Genomic DNA, 25,532 nt, shown 5'->3' with positions numbered 1-25,532 from the left:
AGTATATTCACAGTTGAAACCAGATATTTACATACACTTTATGGAAAACACAAGAACATTTTTTTTACTGTAGAACATCAATTTAGAGTAAACTTGTTTTGTTTTGGATGAATAAATATTGAAATATCTTTTGAATTAGTTAAATGCCAGAATAAAGAGACAGAGCTTCTATTTTTATCACTTTCATCAAATTTAGGAGTACATATACACTAAGTTTATTGTTCATTAATAAGAAAACTCCAGACGATTCCATTCTGAGCTGAAGAAGCTTCTGATAGGTTCGTAGAGTCCATGTGAGTAAACTGGTGGCACACCTGTGGATGCATATAAGGCAAAACACAGAGCCTGTTTCTTCAACATGGGAAAATCAAGAGATGTAAACCAAAACACCAGGAAAAGAATTGTGGAGCTCCATAAGTGTGGCTCAAGTTTGAATACAATTTGGTGCCATTTACAATTAAGAAATACAGATAGTTTCTCTCTTTACTCTTAAAGTTAACAAATATGTTTTTATATTTATCAATCTAAAAAAAATAAACATTTAGTCTGATTTGATGTTACAATTTAAAAAGTGTTTTTATCTGAAGAGTTGGTAAATATCTGGTTACAACTGTATATTTGATGATGTTGGTGTTTGGTTTGATTGTCAGCACAGAGAGGGAGAGAGAGGAGCAGAGAGGGAGAGAGAGGAACAGAGAGGGAGAGAGAGGAGAATGAGGACAGAACAGAGATGAACAAGAGCAGGTGAGACACATGTTAGTCAAATGGTTGTTTACCAAAAGTATCACCGTATCATAGGTCCTCATGTATCTCGTACCTAGTGTTTCTTTTTAGGTTTGTTATTTTTCAAATTCTATATTTATTAAGTTATGCAGGCTTGTTTGCACAACAAGGCTAAATAATTATATAAACTTTTCTCAATCTAAATAGTGTTCTTTGGTAGAATTAAAAAATAAGTGTAGTGCAGGTCTATGAAGATTTTTAGTGCTACTATCATCTAGTTCTGGTTCTGTTTTGGTTAAATCCTAAGTAGTCCTGATTTTGAACTGTTGTAGTCCTGTTTTAATTCTGGATCAGTTCTGGGTCTGGTTGAATTGGGGTTTAGTCCCTGTGTCTTGATACAGGCCCGACTCTGTTCTGCCTTGCTGCTTAATTAAAAAACTAGTTTAAGGTGTCCTGCACATGTGATATATATTTTTCCCTATATGAAGTCATTCTTTTTTTAACAAAACTCAAAACAGAGCCTATTAATCTTTCAGTCATTTCTAACCACCCCCCCCCCCCCCCCCCCCCAATCCCACATGCATCATACTACCCTTTAGGGCTAAGCCCCGGGTGTATCAAATGTCTGCCTCCGCCTCTGGTTGAAGCTGTCAGGTAAACAGGTTAAAGCAGTGATACACTGTAATTGTCACCAGTGAGAAACATTTTCCTTCATCGCTGCCATTCAAACAGTAAAGGTGTGTATTGTACTCACAGAATAACCCCAGCAAACAGAGCAAAGAGTGCCCCATCCTCACGTCCAGCCCTGCGCGCTGATCTGCATCTAATCTCAACGTGTTCGACTTTGCATTGATAATAAATGCAGAACAAAGAGAAGCTGCACTTAATGTAGATAAGACCAGAGTTTATATTCAGTGCCTCCTTCTATCACCTCTCTGTGCTTCCTTCCTTTTACACAAACCTCAAACAGCTCCTGTAGCTTTGACTGCAGCAGTTGTGTGACGTGTTCACGTTCAAACTTTTTCTTGTTTTGTGATACACAAGTGTCTTTCAATCCTCTGAAACAAAGTTTTAATTTTGTCGTTTTTTTCTTAGCTAGCTTCTGTATAAATTCATTTTATATATTTTCCTTTTCGTATCCAAGAAATTCTTTTTTCTTTTTTTTTCCAATGAAAAAACAAGTACTGAAGTACCTGACTTGTACTTACAGAAAAACATACAGAAATGTAAGCTTGTTGTTAAAACTTCTTAATTTTTTGTTTTCAGTTATTAGTTTTGAATAATTTAACTTTGGTTTGATTTACAGATCTATTACATTGTTTAATGAAGAACGATAATATTGATTTTACTGAAAGGCTCAGCTTCTCCATCACAGACCAAACTCCTCCTGGATGGAGCAGCTTAATGTAACTGCAGAGTCCAGCAGACAGATAAATATGAGTGAAGTATTAATGTTTGTTTACAAACCCATCATATGTTACAAGTTAAGATTTTGTGGGTAGAAATAGAAATTATTTTATTTAATTCACAGATAGATGAACTTTTACAGCACGTCCATACAGAGACTTAAAGGCAGCTGCTTTTCAGCGTGAGAAACAAGCTGTTCACATTTTCTCATGATGCCCACAAAGATTTCTTTTTCCTTTACTGTCTTATCACCACAATGATGCTATTTTTGTCTGTTTTCACACACTGCCATGCATACTTTAATGTAGCAGTGGAAATTATTGCTATTATTTCAGTACAGGCAGGTCATATAAACATGTGTCATGCACACAAAGGTAAAAGTGAAATTTCCACTGTGCTCTTTGTCTGAATTCCTTGTTAACTTTCTGCTGTGAGCTGATAACATAAAACAAGACATCTGCTAAGCTGAAGACTTTAGGCTGAAACCACAGGCTGCATTTCCTCCTTTCATGGTGAAACAAACCACAAGGTCTGCCAGTAGATAAATATAAGCATGTAGCAGAATAGACAAGGACCAAAAACTGTCTTTCACACACAGATGCATTGTAGCTGCTCGGAAGGACTAAAATGTTCTTCTGTATTGTCACTTTTGCAGTTTGATGTTTTATTATTGTTTGATGTTGCTGCTTGAATAAAAAAATGACTTCATGTGTGCATTTATTGGAGTTTTATTTCAATGTTTTAAAAGTTTTACATAAATTAAAAACATAAAACATTCCCAATGTGGAAAACCTTTCAAAAGATGAATTCAGAGACACAAACATGGATCAAAAACAACTTGCATTGGTGCTCAACAGCTCAAAATGTTTTCACGTCTTTAACTGAGGTTAAGCAGCACAATAAATAACACACTAAGGGAAAACACATTTCAGCAGTTATATATTTAATTAGCAAAAATTAGAGAACACTGGAAAACAATAAGAATAATATACTGTACACAACTGTACAGAATAGAATAGAATAGAATAAAATAAAATATACAATAGGATAAAAATAGAATACAAATGCTATATACAACTGAGTAAAAATATAACTTTGTCAGAAAACAGTATTGCACTTAGTCTTATTGCACATGTGTGTGTTTGATCAGCTGCAAAAGTCTTTGTTGTGGAGTCTGACAGCAGTGGGGAGGAAAGACCTGCGAAATCTCTCCGTCCCACTCAGTGGGTGCTGCAGCCTGCCACTGAAGGAGCTGCTCAGTGCTGTCAGAGTCTCCTGCATGGGGTGTTGGGTAGCAATGAATTGAAAATAGAATAACTAGGCTTTCTGATGTGGAGAATAGAATAGACAATGCAGAGCATATTCAGGTAATGCCACCAGGCGGCACCCTGGTAACTGTTATTGATGCATTTACATACACATGTATAATAACTTGCATCTTGACAGTTACAGGATAGAAATACAGATACTCAGAGTTGCACTGATGACCTCTTTGTTTTCTCTTTCAGACAAAAAGAAAATAGAAGAAATAAAAACAGTCACCAGTGTAGTTATAGTTGTTCACCTACTTTCTAGGACAAGGTCATGATTGCTAGTGAAGAGAGAAAACCATCTACAGCACATACTGAGGTGTTAGAGCATATGACCAGCAGTGTTTATCACCATCATGCTGACTTCAGGGGAAAACACTGAGCTAGCTCAACCCAGCTGGTTTAGTTTACCTGACTGAGCAGGAGCCTGACCTGTACCTCCACCTTACTGTGACTAAATGTTTGTGTTTGTGTCATATTTTTAAATTCTTGTGCGATCAGTTAATGATCAAAAGGGAGCGTAATGGAAAGGTTTAATCCTTCTACATCTTTCAGTCATGCTGACCACGATTGATGCAGAGCTTTAGTTCTCTGTGATGTTCTGTCTCCATCTTTCATATGAGATTCATCACATGTACAAGTTATCTTTTCCTTTAACTGCATCCTGTGACAGCAGCACACAGAGAGCTTCTCTCTGTAAATGTTCTACTTCAGTCCTCTGTGTCAGATACATGCAGACTGCTGTCATGCTCTGAACTCTTAGTGACCGCTTTGCAGATAATGCATCTGTTTATTTCAGGTTTCCATGACAACACCATTACAAACTGTTTAAGTGGTTGTTTTGTTACTTTGTGAATAATCTCATACAGGAAACAAAAATCTAAGATAAAATGTTCAAATGTGAAAAGATTTTATTTCTCCTTCAAACTACAAAAGCACAGAATGATCAGAAACAAAAATATACATATATGCACGTTTAAGAAATAATTCTTATTTATATAATGTACGAGATCTTTGGACAAACACAGTTAAAGTATTTGTTGGTGCCCATATCAGTATTTACTTGTGAAACACTGCAAACACTGACTTTAAGTTGTGCTGTCAGATACTAAAGATCACATATTTCACACTTTGTTCTCACTGCTGTTGGAACATGTTAGATACATTCAAGGTTTATTACAAAATCTTTATACAAATAACTGAATATAAAGAGCACGAATACACCTGCATTTGTTTTATGCTATAAGAGAGCAATATGTCTGATATTATGATGTAATATTGTAACTGTACATAAAGCTGAGCATGTCTGATATTTGGGCAGCAGAGGAGCAAGAGTGGCTTCATAAAAAGCTTCTTCTTGGCTTTGCTGCTACAGCTCTCCTCACTGACCTGTAAGACAAGGACAAAAAGACAAAGTGATTTCCAACATGTAAAGATATTATGAGCTGAAGACATTTAATAATGTGAAGAATAAATCAGCCTGCATGGCAGCAGAATTACTGAGAGAGCTTCCTGATGTGACTTCAGAATAAACTGCTGCATCAGCTGCAGGACTTGATGTTCCTGTGAATGAAGAGAAGATCATTGAAAACAATAATATCATTAACCAGGAGGAAACTGGATGTCTCCACTGATGCAAAGATAGAACTAGATTTTATTAACCAAGTAATTAGTACGCATGAAAACCTAAATACAAATATTAATATAAACAGATTTACATTTTAGGAGCAGATAAACATGTTGAACAACATTCAGTGGAGATGATGGCAGACTTTGCTCACCTTTGTTTTTCTTGGCTTTTTCTTTTTTGGGCTGTTTGACCTCAGCATACATCAGACTGTCCTCTAAAAGAGACGTCAGAGCTCAGCACACATTTGTTCAGCACAGATATGATACAAAGATGTTGGATACATATGAACTTTAAACTTTTTACAACTAAAGTGAAAGAAATCTAAGTAAAAATCATTTGTTGCCTGTGACACTTCAGCTTTGCATGTGTGTGTTTTGTGATTGAGGTCTGGGTCAGAATCTGTGGATGCTGTGATTCAGTAAAGCTGAAACACTGATTAGTAAGTGAATAACTAAACTCCATGTTGACCTATAATTACCTGCAATATAATGATGTGATGACACATTCAAGTACAAACACTGAATGAGACTGTTGTGACTGTACCTGCAGCTCCCGTCTTCACCTCAGAGTAAACAGCACTCTGCTCTGGTTTATGATGCTTCCCTGTTAAGATGATCGAATCCACAAAAGAAAAACATTTAATACATTTTTGGTAAATGGCCTGTATCTGTATAGCACTTTACTAGTCCCTAAGGACCCCGAAGCGCTTTACACATTCAGTCTTCCACCCATTCACACACACATTCACACACTGGTGATGGCAGCTACGTTGTAGCCACAGCCACCCTGGGGCGCACTGACAGAGGCGAGGCTGCCGAACACTGGCACCACCGGGCCCTCTGACCACCACCAGTAGGCAACGGGTGAAGTGTCTTGCGCAAGGACACAACGACTGAGACTGTCCAAGCCGGGGCTCGAACTGGCAACCTTCCAATTACAAGGCAAACTCCCAACTCTTGAGCCACATTTTTAAATATTTCAAAAACTTTCCAGGCTTTTTTTCTACATTGTATGTTTTGTGTACTCACACTTATTTCCAAAGTTTTCCAGTTCAATATTAGAGTAAATGACATCTGGAGGTTTATCTGCACCTGAAATGTTCATATTTTAGTTACACAATTGTAAACCAATGACATGGTGCCAGTTTCCTTAAATTAAAAGGCTGTTTCATCTCTAGCTGCTCTGTGCTTTTCACATGATGTACTGCACCAGTGTTTCAGTGGCTCACACATGAAAACCAACATGACAGATCTTTCAAAGATAAATGAAAAAACAGAAAAACCTTTTACAGAGTTTCATTAGTTGTGTTTAAATCAACAACAGGACTGTCAGATATTTTCAGAGCATGAACCCATCATGGTGTTACTTTTTGTGTTGTTCTGATATGAAACAACAACATTTGTGGATTCTTTCAGTCGAGTTAAAGATACAATCAGGTTGTAAAATCCTGTTTGTTTCTGATCTTTTGTGCATGTAGTCAGTTGGTTATTTGGATGTTTGTCCAACTGAATTTTAATAAAAAACTGAGGACAAACTGAATCTAAGACATGTAAAAGTTAATGGAGATCTGGAAAGACCACATGTGGGGGAGACAAGCGTCCTAGGGTCAGCTGCAGGGACAGTAGGGAGACAGGCAACAGTGTCTAGCAGGTGTCTTCCTGCCTGTGCTTCCTTTAAGGTCCTTGAATGGTTGACCCGGGTTTTGGTGTTTTGGTTTCTCTGGTTTAATATTTTTTTTATTGTTGACATTAGGGCTTTCTCTTATAATGTTATGTTTACATTGTAGTTATCTTTTTATTTTTTAGTTAATGAGAGGTTGTTTATCTCCTTGTGTATTCTCACTCTGTTCTTTATCTCTTTCCATGATTTGTCTACGGTCTCATGTGTCTTAGTCCAGGTCTCAGTGTCAGTCATTTCCTGTTTTATTCTCCCCTGTATCTTGTGTCATTCTGTTACCTCTTTTCCATTAGTAACTAAAACACAGTTTTCAGGGTTTTCCATCAGATCCAGTAGTACTATTTTAGTATTTACTCAGCCGGAGTTCCAAGTGATCCGAGGTGATCCCAAAATGTGACGTCAATAGAGTACATGCCACCGATTGACTGGTCAGTGGCATCACTCGATGAGTTATGAGAGCGTCTTGTTGATAAAAAACAAAAAGGACATTTTTGAAACCCGGCAACCCGGAAATGGCTACACAAGCAACACCGTGGCCCCCGAGTCTATAGAAAGCCACAGACCGAGCAGCAGGTATACAGTGTTGGGAAGGTTAATTTTAAAATGTATTCCATTACAGATTACAGATTACATGCCCCAAAATGTATTCTGTAACGTATTCCGTTACGTTACTCGATGACAGTAACGTATTCTGAATACTTTGGATTACTTAATATATTATCATGCTGTTTACAACTACCTGGCTCCCAGTTGCTTTTAGGATTGATTTTAAAATTTTACTGCTGGTTTTTAAGGTTCTTAACGGTACTGCACCTCCTTACCTGGCAGAGCTTCTTAGCATTTACCGCCCCAGGAGATCTTTGAGGTCAGCAGACCTGATGCTTTTAGATGTTCCCAGGTACATGTAAGGACAAGAAAGACATTGTGGACAAAACAAGACACCCCCCATAATCTTTAGTGACAATATTGTAGTTAGTTAAATGGTCTGATTGTTCACATCTGTATTTTCTTTGATTGTGGTAAAATAATGTGTGCCCCAGTCTCCAAAAATGACATAGTGCAGGAAGCGTAGTTATTCCTCCGTTACACCACAAGAGGGAGTATCCCCTAAAATGAGCAGCTCTAGCGGGAGTAAAGAAGCCAGCCACTACCCATAAGGCAGTGCGCCTATAAGCGTTATGTGAGACTGCAAAAGTGTGTAACGCTGTGCTATGTCCATGTATATATTTGCAGGTAAGCAGATACAAGATGGTAAATAACTTAAAATGTGTCTACAGATGAGTCCACGGGGTTGCAGAGAATGTGGGAAAGTTGGCCGTTAATCCCCACTATGTGTCATTAGTGTATAAGTTATTGGTAGCGATGTGAATTAGCTGTGATGCTAACGATTAGCAGCTAGATCTGATTCATTAGTTTGTGTGGAAACCTCGTGGCACTTTTGTGGATTTATACCTGTACCGGGCTGTAATCACAGCAGATGTAGACTGGTGGATCACACTACCTTGTGTTTATGTTTATTTCATTGTTCCACTGTAAGAAATATTAGTGATTTGAGTTTAAACACTACCCATAAGGCAGTGCGCCTATAAGCGTTATGTGAGACTGCAAAAGTGTGTAACGCTGTGCTATGTCCATGTATATATTTGCAGATGCAGTAAAGGCGAACTCACAAAGCCACACTGGTTTCAATTCATTTTAATTCAAGTGTGCAACAAAATTTGGTGGCAGCGGTGGGATCAGCGGTGCTACTGAGAAGCAGTGTGAGATTACAGAATCGTCACCCACAGTATGGAGTTGGAGCAACTGCAAGACCAGCTAAGTGAGAGCTTGCTACAGTTAAGGTCAGATCAACTACAAGAAGTGTGTTTACAAGCTAAAATCTCAATCGGAAAACAGACAAAGAAGCACACGCTGATCAGAACAATAAGTGAAGCAGTTGAAACAATTATTGTAGTGGAGGAAGAGGAAGTAGCACACACATTCCTGGACAGATTAATTAAAACTGTTAAAGAATTAAAGGAAAGAGATGACCCTACACAGGAACGTGAAGAGAGTGTCAGTAGGGATGCGGTTGCATTGGCCAGTCTACAAGAACAATATGCAGCATTGCAACTAAGTTTTCAAACCTCAACAAAAAGGTTAGAGGAAGAAATGGCAAGATTGACAGACAGAATGGCCTCCCAAGAAACTAGTCAGGGTCTGGCTGCACAGTTACCTACTCGTCCATCACCGTTACCTGCTTCACCAGCAACACAGCCCCCTGAAGTGACTATACGCAGGGAATTTAGAATCAGTGGCCAAATTGGGGAACGGGGTCAGAAAGACAAACTGTCATACTCCAACCTGATTCATCAAATCGAAATGGGACTTAAAAAGAATCACAGCGAAGCTGAAATTATTGAAGCTGTTGTTAGGGCCATAAGCCCAGGCCTAAGTCTCCGTGATATGTTGGAGATTAAAACAGACCTCACCCTCATGCAGCTTCGTACCATACTGAGGGGACACTACAAGGAGGATAGCTCTACTGACCTCTATCATCGGCTGATAAATATCACTCAAGGAAGTAATGAGTCCCCACAGAACTTTCTATTTAGGGCAATCGAGCTGAAAGAAAGACTCCTAGCATCATCAAGGGAGCCAGGGACAGATGAACAATACAGTGTCGAACTGATTCAGAAAAAGTTTCTGCGAGCCGTTGGCACAGGTCTGATTAGCGACAATGTGAAATACCAGATCAAACCCTACCTGGATGATCCAGCAGTCACTGACGATGTGCTGATTGCAAAGACAAATGAAGCGGCCAGCCTTGAGTGGGAGAGGCAACAAAAATTCAGAAAGACCACCCGAGAAATGAAAGTAAGAGAGATAAAAGCAGAGGCACAGTCAGTGCAAGAGGCAGCAGTTGGTGCAGTGGGTGGGCAAGACCAGCAATTCTCCACCTCGACAAAAGGTAAAGCTGCTAAAGCACCAGCAACAGTGACACGCAAGGAAACTGAGCTGTTTGATATCATCAATCAACTAAAAGGGGAAATAGCTGAAATAAAAGGAGTGATTCGTGAGTCGCACCGACCTTCTCCCTTACACCGCCCAAGCCTCAAACGTGGCTGCAGGGATTGTCAGGACAGCAATAGAGGAGAAAACTGCGACCACTGCTTCAAATGTGGACAAAGTGGGCATTTGTCTAGGGGATGCCGCACCCGGAGAAAACTTCCAGACAGGGCAGAGCAGATTGGTATGTCAGCTAGCACAGTGAACCCACGCCCGTCACCCTCTTTTCAGCTACTAAACCAAGGTGAGCAACAACAAGATGTTCACAAACTCTTGACGGACAGTATAAAACATTTGGAGACAAAAGCAGCAGCCGCCACACCAGATAAGAGGAATGAAGCGGTCTCCGTCAGCCTCCTCTCCCCAAAACGAAGAGCCCAGCTCCTCAATCTTATAGGGAGGAAGCACCTGATCACCTGCCTGCTTGAGGGAGTAAAAACCGCAGCGTTGTGGGACACGGGATCACAGGTTTGTCTCATAAATGAAAAATGGAGACAACAGAACATCCCACACCTCAAAGTTAGGAGTTTAACTGAAATCATTGGGCCTGGTATATTAGATGGGAGGGCAGTAAACCAGACACCAATCCCATTTTCCGGGTGGGTTGAAATCAAATTCAGGTTGCCCACAGAAGAGGCTGCACAGTTAGAACTTCTCGTGCCAGTATTAGTAGCTCAGGAAGACGGGGTGGCGGAGGAGCCAATAATTGGCTTCAACGTGATTGAATACATGCTAGAGAGGGGAATAGAGCCACCTCATGCTGTAACAGAAGCTGTTAGCACAGCATTCTCCATTGACTGTAAGAAAGCTGAGGTCTTTATAAAGGTGATGAAGAGTGGAGACGACGGGCTAGGTGAGGGCAGAGTGAAAACTGGGAGAGAATTAATGAGTATCCCACCTGGTCAGACAAGAGTGGTCAAGTGTAGTGTGAGAGCAGGCCCACTCCCAGCAGGTCAGGATGTACTGTTCGAGCCCAGCCCCTACCCTCAGACGCCAGAGGGATTGGAGGTGCAAGAGGGCGTTGTCCATTTACAGCAAGGCAGCTGGTCCCGTATGAGCCTCCCAGTCACTAATACCAAAGCTTATGAGATCATACTGCCTCCGAGAACTGTTTTGGGACAAACTCAGAGGGTTCGAACTATTTACCCAGCAAACACAGTGACAGTGGAAATAGAACAAATGGGAACAACAAGATCTACTGTAGAAGCAACAGCTACACCTCCAGCTAGCCAAATTGGGGAACAGGAAAACAGAACAAGAAGCAACAGTGAAGGTGTTTGAGACCCCCCAGTTCCCCTCGACCATCTCTCTCCGGCACAGCAGCTGAAGATCAGGCAGCTATTAAGGGAGGAGAGTAATGCCTTTGCTCGTGATGAACACGATGTTGGCAATATCCCCTCACTGCAGCTTAAGATCCGCCTCAGCGACCCCACACCTGTTCGCCGAACATATACATCAGTGCCTAAGCCACTTCATAAAGAAGTAAAAGAATATTTGGAAGACTTGCTGAATAGAGGGTGGATAAAGAAATCAATATCCCCCTACTCCAGCCCCATCGTATGTGTGCGAAAAAAGGATGGCGGCCTCCGCTTGTGCTGCGACTATAGGGAGCTAAATACGAAGTCAATCCCGGACCGCCATCCCATACCACGCATACAGGATATGCTCAACACATTGAAAGGAAGCTCCTGGTTCTCGGTCTTAGACCAAGGGAAGGCTTATCACCAGGGCTTCCTGGAAGAGTCAAGTCGCCCTCTCACAGCATTCATCACACCCTGGGGATTGTATGAATGGGTAAGAATTCCTTTTGGGCTGTCGTCTGCACCGGCAGAGTTTCAGAGGTCGATGGAAGAATGCCTTGCAGGGCTGCGGGACGACACATGTCTGCCTTACTTGGATGACAACCTTGTTCATTCAAAAGCATTTGAGGACCACTTAAATGATCTAAAGCAGGTCCTGCAGCGTTATCAGAGCCATGGAGTGAAATTAACACCCAGGAAATGTGAACTGTTCAAAAATCAGGTGAGATTCCTGGGGAGGTTGGTAACTCAAGATGGTCACACCATGGACCCCGCTGACATTGCGCCTGTCCAAGCCTTAAAACAAAGGAACCCCACCACCATTGGGGAAGTGAGGAAGCTGTTGGGATTCATCTCATACTATCGCAACTATATTCCTAACTTTTCGCGCATTGCAAAGCCACTCTATGACCTGCTCTCCTCAGAAAAGCCAGGGGAAGGGAGAGTCAGGGCGTCAAAAGACAACAAAAAGACAAAGAATCAAGGGGGTCAGCTACCATCCTCTCACCCAGTGGTATGGTCAGCTGAGCATCATCAGGTGGTCTGTCAGCTCGTCAACTTCCTCATTCAGCCCCCCGTTTTAGGTTATCCTGACTTTGAGCAACCATTCATCTTACACTGTGATGCATCACAGGAGGGACTTGGAGCTGTGCTTTACCAAAGACAAAATGGGAAGCTAGTGGTTATAGCATATGGGTCTAGGACCCTTACTGCCCCAGAGAAGAACTACCACCTCCATTCAGGGAAGCTGGAATTTCTTGCCATGAAGTGGGCCATATGTGAGAGGTTTAGAGATTATCTCTACTATTCACCACCCTTCATTGTCTACACTGACAATAACCCCCTCACATATGTGCTGACAACGGCAAAACTGAATGCAACCACACACAGATGGGTGGCTGAACTCGCTGACTTCCAGTTCTCCATCAAGTATCGACCTGGTAGAGCTAACAGGGATGCAGATGGTCTCTCACGAATGCCCTTGGATATGGAACACTACATACAAACGTGTACAGAAGCAGTGACACCTGAGGTCCTAAACAGCGTGACTCAGGCTCTGGCTGTTCAGCTGCAGGGAAGTGAACCCTGGCTCTGCCCGTTAAACATCTCAACTGTGGTAGAAGAGCAAAGTGAGGAGGTAGGGATGTCAGGTCTGGAAATCCCTAAGGCAAACTTAAGAGATGCACAAAAAGAGGATTCTGTGATCGGGGAAGTCCTGAAGTATGTCATCTCTAATTGGTGGCCAAAAGGCAGAAAACAGGCAGGCAACAAGGAGATCGCTGCTCTGGCAAGGGAAAAACAGAAACTGCACCTTGATAATGATGGTTTACTGTACAGGAAAACACTCAGCCGAACACAGCTACTTCTGCCTAAGAAGTTCCATTCGCTCATTTATAAAGAACTACATGAAGACATGGGTCACTTGGGGGTGGAGAGAGTTTTGGCCCTCATTCGGGATCGCTTTTACTGGCCTCACATGCAGAAGGACGTGGAGCACTACATAACACAGGTGTGTAGTTGTCTAAAAAACAAGCGTCCCCACAAGCCCACCAGAGCCCCACTGATCAATATCACTACAACGTACCCGTTTGAGCTGGTCTCCATTGATTTTCTACATTTGGAGAAATGTAAGGGAGGGTATGAGTATATCCTCGTGGCCATGGACCACTTTACACGATTTGCTCAGGCTTATCCCTGCAGAGATAAAAGTGCCAAAACAGCGGCAGAGAAAATATTTGGAGACTTTGTGTTGAAGTTTGGTTTTCCCACACGGCTCCATCATGACCAGGGAAGAGAGTTCGAAAACAAACTCTTTGCCAAGCTGGAGGGATACAGTGGAGTCAAGGGGTCCAGAACCACACCATACCACCCCCAGGGAAATGGTCAGGTAGAAAGGTTCAATAGGACACTGCTGGCCATGCTTCGGAACCTCCCAGAGGGGGCAAAAGCAGACTGGAAGGCATCCCTGGCAAAGGTGGTCCATGCGTACAACTGTACGCGCAGCGAGGCTACTGGATATGCACCTTATTTCCTCTTGTTTGGGAGAAACCCCAGACTCCCCATTGATATGATTTTTGGTCTCACAGCTAATGACCAAAGCCCTTCTCATCAAGACTATGCTGAGAAGTGGAAGATTCGCATGCAGGACGCTTACAAACTGGCCTCAGCGACAGCCTGTAAGGAGAGTCGACGGGGAAAAGTGCTCTATGACAGAAAAACACATGGTGCAGAGCTGTACCCAGGGTGCAGAGTAATGGTCCGGAATTTTGGTGAGAAGGGAGGACCAGGGAAACTGAGATCCTTCTGGGAGGACCAGGTGTTTCAGGTGACACAAAGGAAACATAAGGAGAGCCCAGTATATGAGATTAAGCCAGAAAATGGCAAGGGACGTGTCAGAGTCGTCCACAGGAACCTCCTGCTGCCGTGTGACTTCTTACCAGCCGGAAAAGTCAACTCACATGCAGAACTGGGAAAGCAAAAACAGAAAAACAACAAGGACAGACATGAGCGGCATGAGCAAGAGCACAGTTCGGAGGATGAAGATGACTGGAGGGCAATCACAGGACTGGCAACAGAACAAGGGGAACGTGGTAGACAGTCCTGGTGGACAGAAGCATCAGAGTTCAATGCAGAAAGTGGAGCAGGCAGTAGGGAGGATCTCTGTGATGACAATGACAGGGAACACCAGGAGGATTGCGAAGAAGAGAATCTGGGCGCGAATGATATAGAACACCAACGCGACCAGCATGACGAGGATACAGAGGCACAAGAGGACATTAAAGACACAGAGCAGACGCACCAGCTCGAGATGGAGTGCAGTGACCAAGAGGACACTGACCAGTCACCTGCCAGTGTGAAAAAGTATCCTTTCAGAATGAGAAAACAAAAGCTAATGTTTACTTACCACAAGTTAGGACAGCCAACGTTAGCACTTGAATAAATACCTCAGACACAGTCATATGTTACATATTGCAGTAAAGCAGTTATAACAGTTACATTTTTGGGTTTTTATTAATGCTTATTAGAAGGATAGAAATATTAATTCTGTTTTGTTAGCTATAAAGAAGACAGTGGAATGACCTGTAATGAGAATGGCACCCATGTCATGTAGCGAGGTTATGTCCAGGTGAGAGCACCTTACTCAGTAAAGATGCAGATACCCGTGATATGGATGGAAAAGCAGTGGACTGTTATCGTGCACAATAACACCTGCTGCGACATATGACATGAAGGGGAGATACATGTCATGTGTTTCACTGTGGCTAGCAGTGATGCTGAACTCTGACTCCTAAAGGGATGTAGCCTCCTACGAGCAATGTATAGTTGCCACATAAGGACTGATATTGGTAGAATGTCGGGACGCCATTAACTTTTTGAGGGGAGAGTGTAAGGACAAGAAAGACATTGTGGACAAAACAAGACACCCCCCATAATCTTTAGTGACAATATTGTAGTTAGTTAAATGGTCTGATTGTTCACATCTGTATTTTCTTTGATTGTGGTAAAATAATGTGTGCCCCAGTCTCCAAAAATGACATAGTGCAGGAAGCGTAGTTATTCCTCCGTTACACCACAAGAGGGAGTATCCCCTAAAATGAGCAGCTCTAGCGGGAGTAAAGAAGCCAGCCACTACCCATAAGGCAGTGCGCCTATAAGCGTTATGTGAGACTGCAAAAGTGTGTAACGCTGTGCTATGTCCATGTATATATTTGCAGGTAAGCAGATACAAGATGGTAAATAACTTAAAATGTGTCTACAGATGAGTCCACGGGGTTGCAGAGAATGTGGGAAAGTTGGCCGTTAATCCCCACTATGTGTCATTAGTGTATAAGTTATTGGTAGCGATGTGAATTAGCTGTGATGCTAACGATTAGCAGCTAGATCTGATTCATTAGTTTGTGTGGAAACCTCGTGGCACTTTTGTGGATTTATACCTGTACCGGGCTGTAATCACAGCAGATGTAGACTGGTGGATCACACTACCTTGTGTTTATGTTTATTTCATTGTTCCACTGTAAGAAATATTAGTGATTTGAGTTTAAACACTACCCATAAGGCAGTGCGCCTATAAGCGTTATGTGAGACTGCAAAAGTGTGTAACGCTGTGCTATGTCCATGTATATATTTGCAGATGCAGTAAAGGCGAACTCACAAAGCCACACTGGTTTCAATTCATTTTAATTCAAGTGTGCAACATACAGATTAAAGACTAAGGGAGAGAGGGCTTTTGCTGTGGCTGCACCCAGACTGTGGAACAGTTTACCTCCTCACATCAGATTCTCCACAAGCCTAGGAACTTTTAAAACTGCTCTTAAAACTCACCTCTTCTCATTGGCCTTTAGCAAGGTTTAACTTATTGTTTTAATTTATTGTTTTATCAGTGAGGTGTTTTATGTACTTGCGTTTTATTGTATTTTATATTTGTATTTTATTGTACAGTACTTTGGTCAGCCTTGGTTGTTTTTAAATGTGCTTTATAAATAAACTTGACTTGACTACGTGAATGTACTATTGCTGTGTGATTTATTACTATTACTGAAGGTCCGCGGCTCCGAACTGTAGTAAAGGGACCTCTGACTAATACGGCGGGGTCCGTGTCGACTCGTAGCCGAAAAATAGCTTTACTTTGTTGTCTGGGTTAACTTTTCTTGCAAGAGACAGAGAGAGGCGTTGAAAGGCTGCTTCAATGGAACTTATTGTTTCGGAGGAAAACACGAACACGGTGTACAGTCGAGTCTTAATAGCGTACCTGGGCTTGTCAGGCACTCTTCTTGGCTGCAGTGGTTATTATTATATTTACATGCTTCCAGCTCCCGTTTTTGCTCGATGACAACTCGTACCTTTCCTTTTTCTCCCTCCCTCGCTCACACATAACGGGTGTGGCCGTCCATTCTCCCTGCAGCACGGACTACACTGCCCATGAGGCTACATTCTTTAGAGCTATACCTGTAGCATTCTGCCTATTAGCTTAGCACAACAACAACAACAGCAACAACAAAAAGGCGCTCTCTCACCCAAGAAACACGCAGAGAGAGAGAGCGTCACCCTGTAACCATGGCACCTGGAACAACAGAACGTAGCTGTCAAACAAAACCCAAACAGTCCTGACCCGCGACAATATGAAACAGGAAAGTACCGCAGTGTAATCCATTTATTTCAACAAAGTAACTGTATTCTGAATACCACCTTTTAAAACGGTAACTGTAACAGAATACAGTTACTCATATTTTGTATTTTAAATACGTAACGGAGGTACATGTATTCCGTTACTCCCCAACACTGCAGGTAAATCATCGCCGTGATGTTCACCTTTGTTGAATCATTTATGACAAATACTAATTAAGTCATGGGGTGCTCGACCACGTCACTATGACGATGACCACACACATTAGGTGGTACTTGAGCGTGATGGAAAACCAGTCGATCTGAGTAATTATTAATGGAAAAGAGGCGTTAGTTATCACCAGCTGAGTTCACACCTGTTACTCATCATCTCATTATCATGTGTTTTATAAACTGCCTCAGTTTTCCTTTGTTTTGTCACATCTTTCCTCATAGTTTGTTTTTCTAAGAATTGTAGAAATGTGGTTTCCAACTTTTATTTAAATTTGGATTTGTACTGAGTTTAATTTCTACAACAAAGTTGTCATTTAGTTTAGTAACCCTGAAAGATTCCTAATGTAATATGAATAATAATAAAAATAGAAAAGAGGCTCTTACACTTGGACTGTCTGCAGCGATACAACAAGAGCAGGAGAATAATAATGAGAGAGACTCCACAAACCAGTCCAACAATCAACCACACAGGAGATGAAGAGCTGTCAGCTCCTGACATGGTTACTGTAACACAAACAGAAATTAATTATTAATAAATTATAATCTTATAAATAAATACATTCATAAAATGGAGCCAGGTGACTTTGAGAATTAAATCAGACAATCTAATGTTCCTTCTCAGTCATTAAACTCATTTACAAAAATGTATGTTTTGATCCTGCTCACCTTTAACTGACATCCAGCTCTGTGCTGACTCTCTTCCTGAGTACTGACACTTGTAGAAACCTTCATCAGACTTTGACACTGCAGAGATCTTCAGCTCCCCTCGGGGATCATTTTGAATAAGTTTGTCATTGTGATAGAAAAACACATTGGAAAGTATTTTTTGTGTTCTCAAACTGCAGCTCAGACTAACAGAAGCTCCCTCAGTCACAGGATGAACAGGACTCACCAGGATAGGACCATTACCATCATCTGTGACACAACCACACACAATTGTTTCAGTCACATCAGCTGCTGCACACTTTGAGAAAAAGCTGACAAACAATAATAAGAACAGATTGTACAAATGTTCATCATGAAGATCTGATCTTGGATATTTAAAAACTGCTGTATGTGTTTTATTTTTCCCACATGAAATGACTTCACATACAGCAAAGCTGGGACAAATGTTCATTTGATGTCTGAATCATTCAGATCCAAGAAGTAAATGTATAATAACATACTCTGTACAGTGATGTTGACTGCACTGCTGAACTCTCCTGATCCAGACTCACACCAGTACACTGCAGTATCTGACTTTGATGTGTTGATGTCACATGTGGATCCAGTCATTCTCCTACAGTCAGAGTACAGTCGGCCGTCCTCAGAGAACTTCCTCACTCTCCACTCAGTGAAGTTTCCCTCACAGGTCAGTGAGACAGAGTCAGAGGTGAAGTGTTGCACTCTGTCAGGACTCACTGTGAGAGACGCTGCTGAATGAACATCTGGGAACAACATGCAGTGAAGACACAAAGCTCACAGATGTTACAATTCAAAATATCAAAATGATTTTAATGAGGTCAATCTTATTGAACACTTCTTGAATAAAGGTTACAACAAAAAATATCTTCATTGAAAGGACAGAGAGAATCAAACTGACCTGCAGACCAGACAAACTTTGGTTGACTGTGATCAGTGTGATACTCTGGGTCTCCTCTTCCAGCTCTGCACACATATCCTGCTGTGTGTGTCTGTCCATGAATGATGTAGGAGTCCTGTGCAGTCCCACTGCCATCAGGTAGCAGCTCATAACTGGAGGATTTCTCTGATAGATCAGCAACAGCTTTATACCAGTAGAAGCTCCATCCTGCAGACGGATGTTCAACCTCACAGTTCAGAGTTACTGAGGCTCCAGGACTCAGCCATGATGGAGACACAGTGAGGACAGGACGGGGTTCATCTGATCAACAAAGATTTTCTCTCAATCTTTCGTCTCTTAACTCTGAATTCAATGTCGCTAAAATGTTGACTCACAAATATTTATGATGAACTTTAAGAGTGAGACTATCTAAACATGTCAAATATCTCAACATGTACTAATAAAAACACATTTTTACAAACTGTTTCTATTTCCAGGTTAAATGAACTATGTCTCTACTTACTGTCAGAAACTGTCAGTGTGACTGAATCACTCCACTCTGTTGTTTCATGCTGTGAACTTTTCATTCTGCCCTTACAGCGATAGTTTCCACTGTTGGATGATGAAGCAGATCTAATCCTGTATTCATTTTGATTTGGAGCTTTTATCCTGCTGTTTGTTTCCCACTCATAATCCCACTCAGTGTCTCCTCCATGGATCTCACATCTGACAGTGATCGTCTCTCCTCTGTATATCTCAGACCAGTTTGGATACAGAGTCACAACAGGCCTGTTTGAGGCTGTTACTGTTCAAGAAAGTACAATAAAAACACATGAATGTCAAAAATGTTAATGCCTTTTGTTCTTCATCTTCCTCCTTAATCAGGAATTTATCTGACTTCATGTTAAACTCACCAGTTTTCCCAATCCTGACTGACTGGCTGTCCTCTGTGTAGTAAACTGGGTTTCCTCTTCCTCCTCTGCACCTGTAGAGTCCTTCCTGTGAGACACTGATTTGTCCATTTGAGTGGAAAACTGCATCTTGTGTGGTCAGGGCTTCAGAGGATTTCTCATCTCTGTACCAGTAGTATTTCCATCCAGATGATGATGATGGGTTCACAGAGCAGGTCAGGGTCACACTGCCCCCTACTGGAACAGCTGTGTTATCAGCTCTCAGTTTGGCCTTTGGTTTATCTGCAGTTCAGTTTAGAAAAAGAACAAAAGTCAATGACTGAATCAAACCAGTTGAAATAACTTGGTGGAAATATGTCAATAATAAATATCACATAACTTTAATGGTGAAGCTACAACAAACTGTACAACTATCACACAAACACAACACTAATCTTTCATATTTAATTTGCTGCATTTCTAAGTTAAAAACACACATGAGGAACAATCAGTGGATTTAATGTTTCTTAGTGGATGTGGTGGAGCAGCTGAGACAGATTCAGCATTTGTTCTGCATTTCATCTTTCATGTATTAGAGCTGCACAGCAGAGAAGTTACTCTCATATGTTTTGTTCTCTTCACTGTGAATAAAAAGCTGCTGTTCAGGTTTTTGTTGTTGGAATAAAAACTAAACATTTTACTGACCAACATGAAAGACAGTTATAAAGCTGTAAGAAAGAAGAAGTGCTTTTTCCTTATTTAGATACTCTGGATGAAAGATCTTACATGATACAGTCAGTGTGATGATATCACTCCACTCTGAGAAGAAATAGTCCCTTCTGCCCCGGCAGCTGTATCCTCCACTGTCAGACTCAGTAGCTCTGATGATTCTGTATTCATTGGATGTTGGAGGTGTGTTTAACTTGGCTGCTCTCCATTCATACGTCCACTGAGCTCCTTCACCTCCCTGAATCTCACATCTGACAGTGACTGTCTCACCGCTGTATATCTGAGTCCAGGATGGCTGCAGGGTCACAGTGGGCTTACTGGGAACTGTTCCCAGAAAAATATCCAGTTAGAGACAAATAGAAACATAAAAATTCTGCTGTTTAAAACATGAGAGTAACGTGAGTGAAAAAAAATCAACCTCAAACAGGCTACAGGGTTAAACCACACCTCGGGCCAGTCTGACCACTGATAACTGTTTTTGATCACGGCCACATCCCACTTAGTAAAATAGCTACAATCAGCACAAAGACAGTCAAAACCAGGCCAGAGGCAGGATTGTTTCATCAGGATGCACTGAGATATTTTCAAACACCCTGACCTGTAGCCGGTTTTTGATAGCATACTGTGCTACATGAAGAACTGTATAGCACAGCTGCACAGTAACACAGAGGAAATAGCTCCACAGGGTTATACAGGTCACCCAGAGGATAGTCGGCCATCCTTTGCCCTCACTTGAAGACCTGCACAGCTCCCGCAGTCTCAGGAACACGAAGAAAATCCTTCAGGATCCATCTCACCCAGGTCATGCACTGTGTGAATGTCTACCTTCAGGCAGACATTTCAGAGCCATAAAGACAAAAACTAACAAACTAAGGAACAGCTTTGATCCCTCAGCCATCACCATGCTGAACACTGAACAATCAGATCCAACACAACTCTCATACAGTGGGGCAAAAAAGTATTTAGTCAGCCACCGATTGTGCAAGTTCCCCCACTTAAAATGATGACAGAGGTCAGTAATTTGCACCAGAGGTACACTTCAACTGTGAGAGACAGAATGTGGAAAAAAAATCCATGAATCCACATGGTAGGATTTGTAAAGAATTTATTCGTAAATCAGGGTGGAAAATAAGTATTTGGTCAATAACAAAAATACAACTCAATACTTTGTAACATAACCTTTGTTGGCAATAACAGAGGTCAAACGTTTACTATAGGTCTTTACCAGGTTTGCACACACAGTAGCTGGTATTTTGGCCCATTCCTCCATGCAGATCTTCTCGAGAGCAGTGATGTTTTGGGGCTGTCGCCGAGCAACACGGACTTCCAACTCCCGCCACAGATTTTCTATGGGGTTGAGGTCTGGAGACTGGCTAGGCCACTCCAGGACTTTCAAATGCTTCTTACGGAGCCACTCCTTTGTTGCCCGGGCGGTGTGTTTTGGATCATTGTCATGTTGGAAGACCCAGCCTCGTTTCATCTTCAAAGTTCTCACTGATGGAAGGAGGTTTTGGCTCAAAATCTCACGATACATGGCCCCATTCATTCTGTCCTTAACACGGATCAGTCGTCCTGTCCCCTTGGCAGAAAAACAGCCCCATAGCATGATGTTTCCACCCCCATGCTTCACAGTAGGTATGGTGTTCTTGGGATGCAACTCAGTATTCTTTTTCCTCCAAACACGACGAGTTGAGTTTATACCAAAAAGTTCTACTTTGGTTTCATCTGACCACATGACATTCTCCCAATCCTCTGCTGTATCATCCATGTGCTCTCTGGCAAACTTCAGACGGGCCTGGACATGCACTGGCTTCAGCAGCGGAACACGTCTGACACTGCGGGATTTGATTCCCTGCCGTTGTAGTGTGTTACTGATGGTGACCTTTGTTACTTTGGTCCCAGCTCTCTGCAGGTCATTCACCAGGTCCCCCCGTGTGGTTCTGGGATCTTTGCTCACCGTTCTCATGATCATTTTGACCCCACGGGATGAGATCTTGCGTGGAGCCCCAGATCGAGGGAGATTATCAGTGGTCTTGTATGTCTTCCATTTTCTGATGATTGCTCCCACAGTTGATTTTTTTCACACCAAGCTGCTTGCCTATTGTAGATTCACTCTTCCCAGTCTGGTGCAGGTCTACAATACTTTTCCTGGTGTCCTTCGAAAGCTCTTTGGTCTTGGCCATGGCGGAGTTTGGAGTCTGACTGTTTGAGGCTGTGGACAGGTGTCTTTTATACAGATGATGAGTTCAAACAGGTGCCATTCATACAGGTAACGAGTGGGGGACAGAAAAGCGTCTTACAGAAGACGTTACAGGTCTGTGAGAGCCAGAGATTTTCCTTGTTTGAGGTGACCAAATACTTATTTTCCACCCTGATTTACGAATAAATTCTTTACAAATCCTACCATGTGAATTCATGGATTTTTTTTTCACATTCTGTCTCTCACAGTTGAAGTGTACCTCTGGTGCAAATTACTGACCTCTGTCATCATTTTAAGTGGGGGAACTTGCACAATCGGTGGCTGACTAAATACTTTTTTGCCCCACTGTATACAGTGTTTACATTGTTATAGCACAGTCTCATGTTTACACCTGCAGGTACGGCTGGTATTTACATCAACACTGTAACAAAGAAACAATTGTTTTGTTGTTTGTTATTAAAACAAAATCTGAAACTTTTCACTGCAAGATCTCATTTTTCTTTGGAATCTGAACTTTTGTAGCTAAAATACATTTTTTAAAGGTCTGAATTGTTTTGTTGATGTTTTTTGGAGAGCACATTCTCTGTGAGGGTGAGTCCTTAATCTCACAATTGTGGACTTAAATCAAAAACAAAGTTCAATAAATGTTTCTATTTTCCCACCTCTCCAAGTAATCTTAATGAGCAGAAAACTTATCTGAGGGTTAATAAACTCACAGCTATTAGATAAAGTTGTTAGCACACATTACATAATGACCTCTTAGTGTGGTAGAAATAAAACAATTAAACTCACGAGTTTCTGTAACAGTGACGTCACTGCTGTCCTCTGTGTAGTAAACTGGATCTCCTCTCCCTCCTTTGCAGTGGTACAGACCTCCTTGTGAGACACTAATAACTCTGTTTGCTTCATTTCCTCTCATGAGCTGAGCTTTAGAAGAGACTGAATCACGTCTGAACCAGTCAAACTTCCAGCCAGCAGAGCCCTCCACAGAGCAGCTCAGTGTCACACTGCCCCCTGCTGGTAGGATTGAACTTTGTGCTGTCAGTGTGGCTCTGGGTTTACTTGCTGCTGAAGAAACAAAATAAGTAAAACATTAAAACATAATCAAGGATAAACTTGCTACAGTACTGATCACACTTTAAACATTCACTGATTAATTTATCTACAAACACAAACAGTAATTAGTAATGGGATGGGAGTAGAGAACTGGATTACAGTTGTCCAAGTCCTGGGAATTGTTAGTCTGCCTGCTTATCGATCCAATTTATGAACTCTCGCTTTCAGAGGAAAATGGTGGCGCAGTCTCCAGCGTGGATGTGGAGACAATCACCCACACATGCAGGGCCTTGTGTCACCAGGGTGCAGGGGAGGCACCCCCCCACCCCTCCGGGTCCCCTTCTGGCTGTCTGTGCCTCAATTTTATCTCACAACTTAGACATTCATATTACTCACACTCTTATAACACATACATATAGGATCTTGGGGGTGGGCACGCTAGACGGACTCCAAATTACAATCGGTTGTACACCTCACCCCTGGCGTTGTTGCCCACCTCTCAATTTTAAATACACGTAGACATTGAGGGCTAACAGGAGGGACTATGCGCTTACCTGCTGCTCTCTGGCAGGTAGCTCCATGCCCTCCTGGGTTTTAAAGGCACCTTAGAACACACATGCATCAACACTACAATGAGCGGGTGGAGGGAGGTTTGGAGTTTTCTCTCACCCCCATTCTCTGCGACCTGCTGGAGCGGGGGGGCTAGGAGGAGGAGTTGGCCATCCGACTGCGGTCTGGAGTGTGGGGCCTCCCTGCTGCTGCGGAGTCGGGGCGGTCTGCCTCTCCCCACCGCAGAGAAAAGGGTAACACCACCTGGGTCTGGGTGCAGTTTCCCCCTCCAGGGGCTAGGGTACCTACCCGGGGTATAGAGTGCGCTTGGGGAGTGTGATCGTGTGTACAGTGTCTCTCTATGTCTGTCTCCACGTTGGGTGAGTGTTGAGTAATTGCATATGAGAGCATGAGGGTGGGAATGGATGTTTGTATCTGTGTGTGCCTGTTTGTCTGTGTCTATATGTCAGGTTGGGTATCAGACGCCATCTCTCTGGGGACATCTCAGGCCAGTGGCAGACGCCCTCAGACATCAGTGCGTTGGTGGTTCTTTGTGTCTGGGGATGGGCGCCAAGGTACACACCGGCTCACTCCTTGGTGGCTGCTTATCAGGGCCTGGAGCCTGGGGCTCGCTCGGGCCACTTCGGAGGTGGGGTGCCCCCGGCCTCTCGGCCTGGGGCTCGGTCACTCAGGCACAGCTGGCTGCCGGCGGAGCTCACGGGCGCGTCACTGCAACTCCCCCTGGCTTCTGCTCCGCGGCTGCTGAGTGAGCCCTCATCTGGGACTCTCCTCAGCTCTTTCTGGGACAGTGGCGCGGCTGCCCCTCTGTTGGTCTTCCTTGGTCTCTTGTGTTCTGGGGGCCTCTGGATGTCTGGAGTTTTGATCTCCTCCATACCTGCTTCATGCCCTGGAGGACGGGGCTGTGGCCCCCCCACACCCTCTAGCAGATCATTACATGAAGGAACCTTTTAAATACAAGCGCGTCCATGCTCACAGGTGTACACACGGGTGCTCACAAACACACAAACTACACCCTTTTTGGCTCCTACCTCAAAGCACACTGTGCGCTGTCGATCTTACGTGCTGCACAATAATGTTTAATATTTAGTATTTACTGTTATATTCCCATAGATCATCGTGATGTTGTTTATTCTATTACTCTCGTTTTCTTCTGCTTGTTTTCTTTTTTCTTTCTCAACAGGTGATCCAGGTGATTGATATATGTATTTTTTTGTCTGCTTATTTTGTTGGTTTTTGTTTTTTGCCCTTTATCCCCGTCCCTCTTCCCCGCTGTTTTTTCCCCCTCTTTCTTTCTCTCTTTTATTTTCCTCATTCAAGTTTAAAAAAAAAAAAAAAAAAAAAAAAGTTGTTCATGTTTCTACAGTAAAATCACCATGACGACCGCTTTAAAGTTTCTTTGTGCTGGTTTTGTGTAAGAACTTTTTTGCTTTACTTTTTTTGAGAAATGATCCCAACACTGATCCCAACAAAGAGGGGAAATACCTCCAACATGCACAAACATTTGACCTCACAGCCTCTAATCTGCATGAATGTCTTTGATATTCTGCTTAGAGATGGTGGCGACTCTCAAAGTGGAGCCAATGAGAATCAATAAA

General features: G+C 42.4%; 1 protein-coding gene across 1 annotated transcript; it reads right to left on the bottom strand.

Annotated features, from left to right (window-relative positions):
• Window positions 1-4,730: 4,730 nt before the first annotated feature.
• Window positions 4,731-23,309, bottom strand: LOC309702794 (Fc receptor-like protein 5). Its single transcript, XM_082527422.1, has 8 exons — window positions 23,104-23,309; window positions 20,169-20,435; window positions 19,407-19,685; window positions 17,316-17,435; window positions 5,614-5,673; window positions 5,222-5,284; window positions 4,941-5,003; window positions 4,731-4,829 (listed from the first exon to the last, which is right to left on the bottom strand). The coding sequence occupies exons 1-8, from the start codon at window positions 23,228-23,230 to the stop codon at window positions 4,822-4,824; spliced, it is 987 nt and encodes a 328-aa protein (XP_082383548.1). The 5' UTR covers window positions 23,231-23,309; the 3' UTR covers window positions 4,731-4,821.
• Between the last annotated feature and the right edge of the window lie 2,223 nt (window positions 23,310-25,532).

The sequence above is a fragment of the Aulonocara stuartgranti genome (genome assembly GCF_965226115.1).
Source record: "Aulonocara stuartgranti genome assembly, chromosome: 3".
Lineage (NCBI taxonomy): Eukaryota > Metazoa > Chordata > Actinopteri > Cichliformes > Cichlidae > Aulonocara > Aulonocara stuartgranti.
Note: the sequence above shows the minus strand (reverse complement) of the source record. Positions and strands in the feature narration are given on the sequence as shown.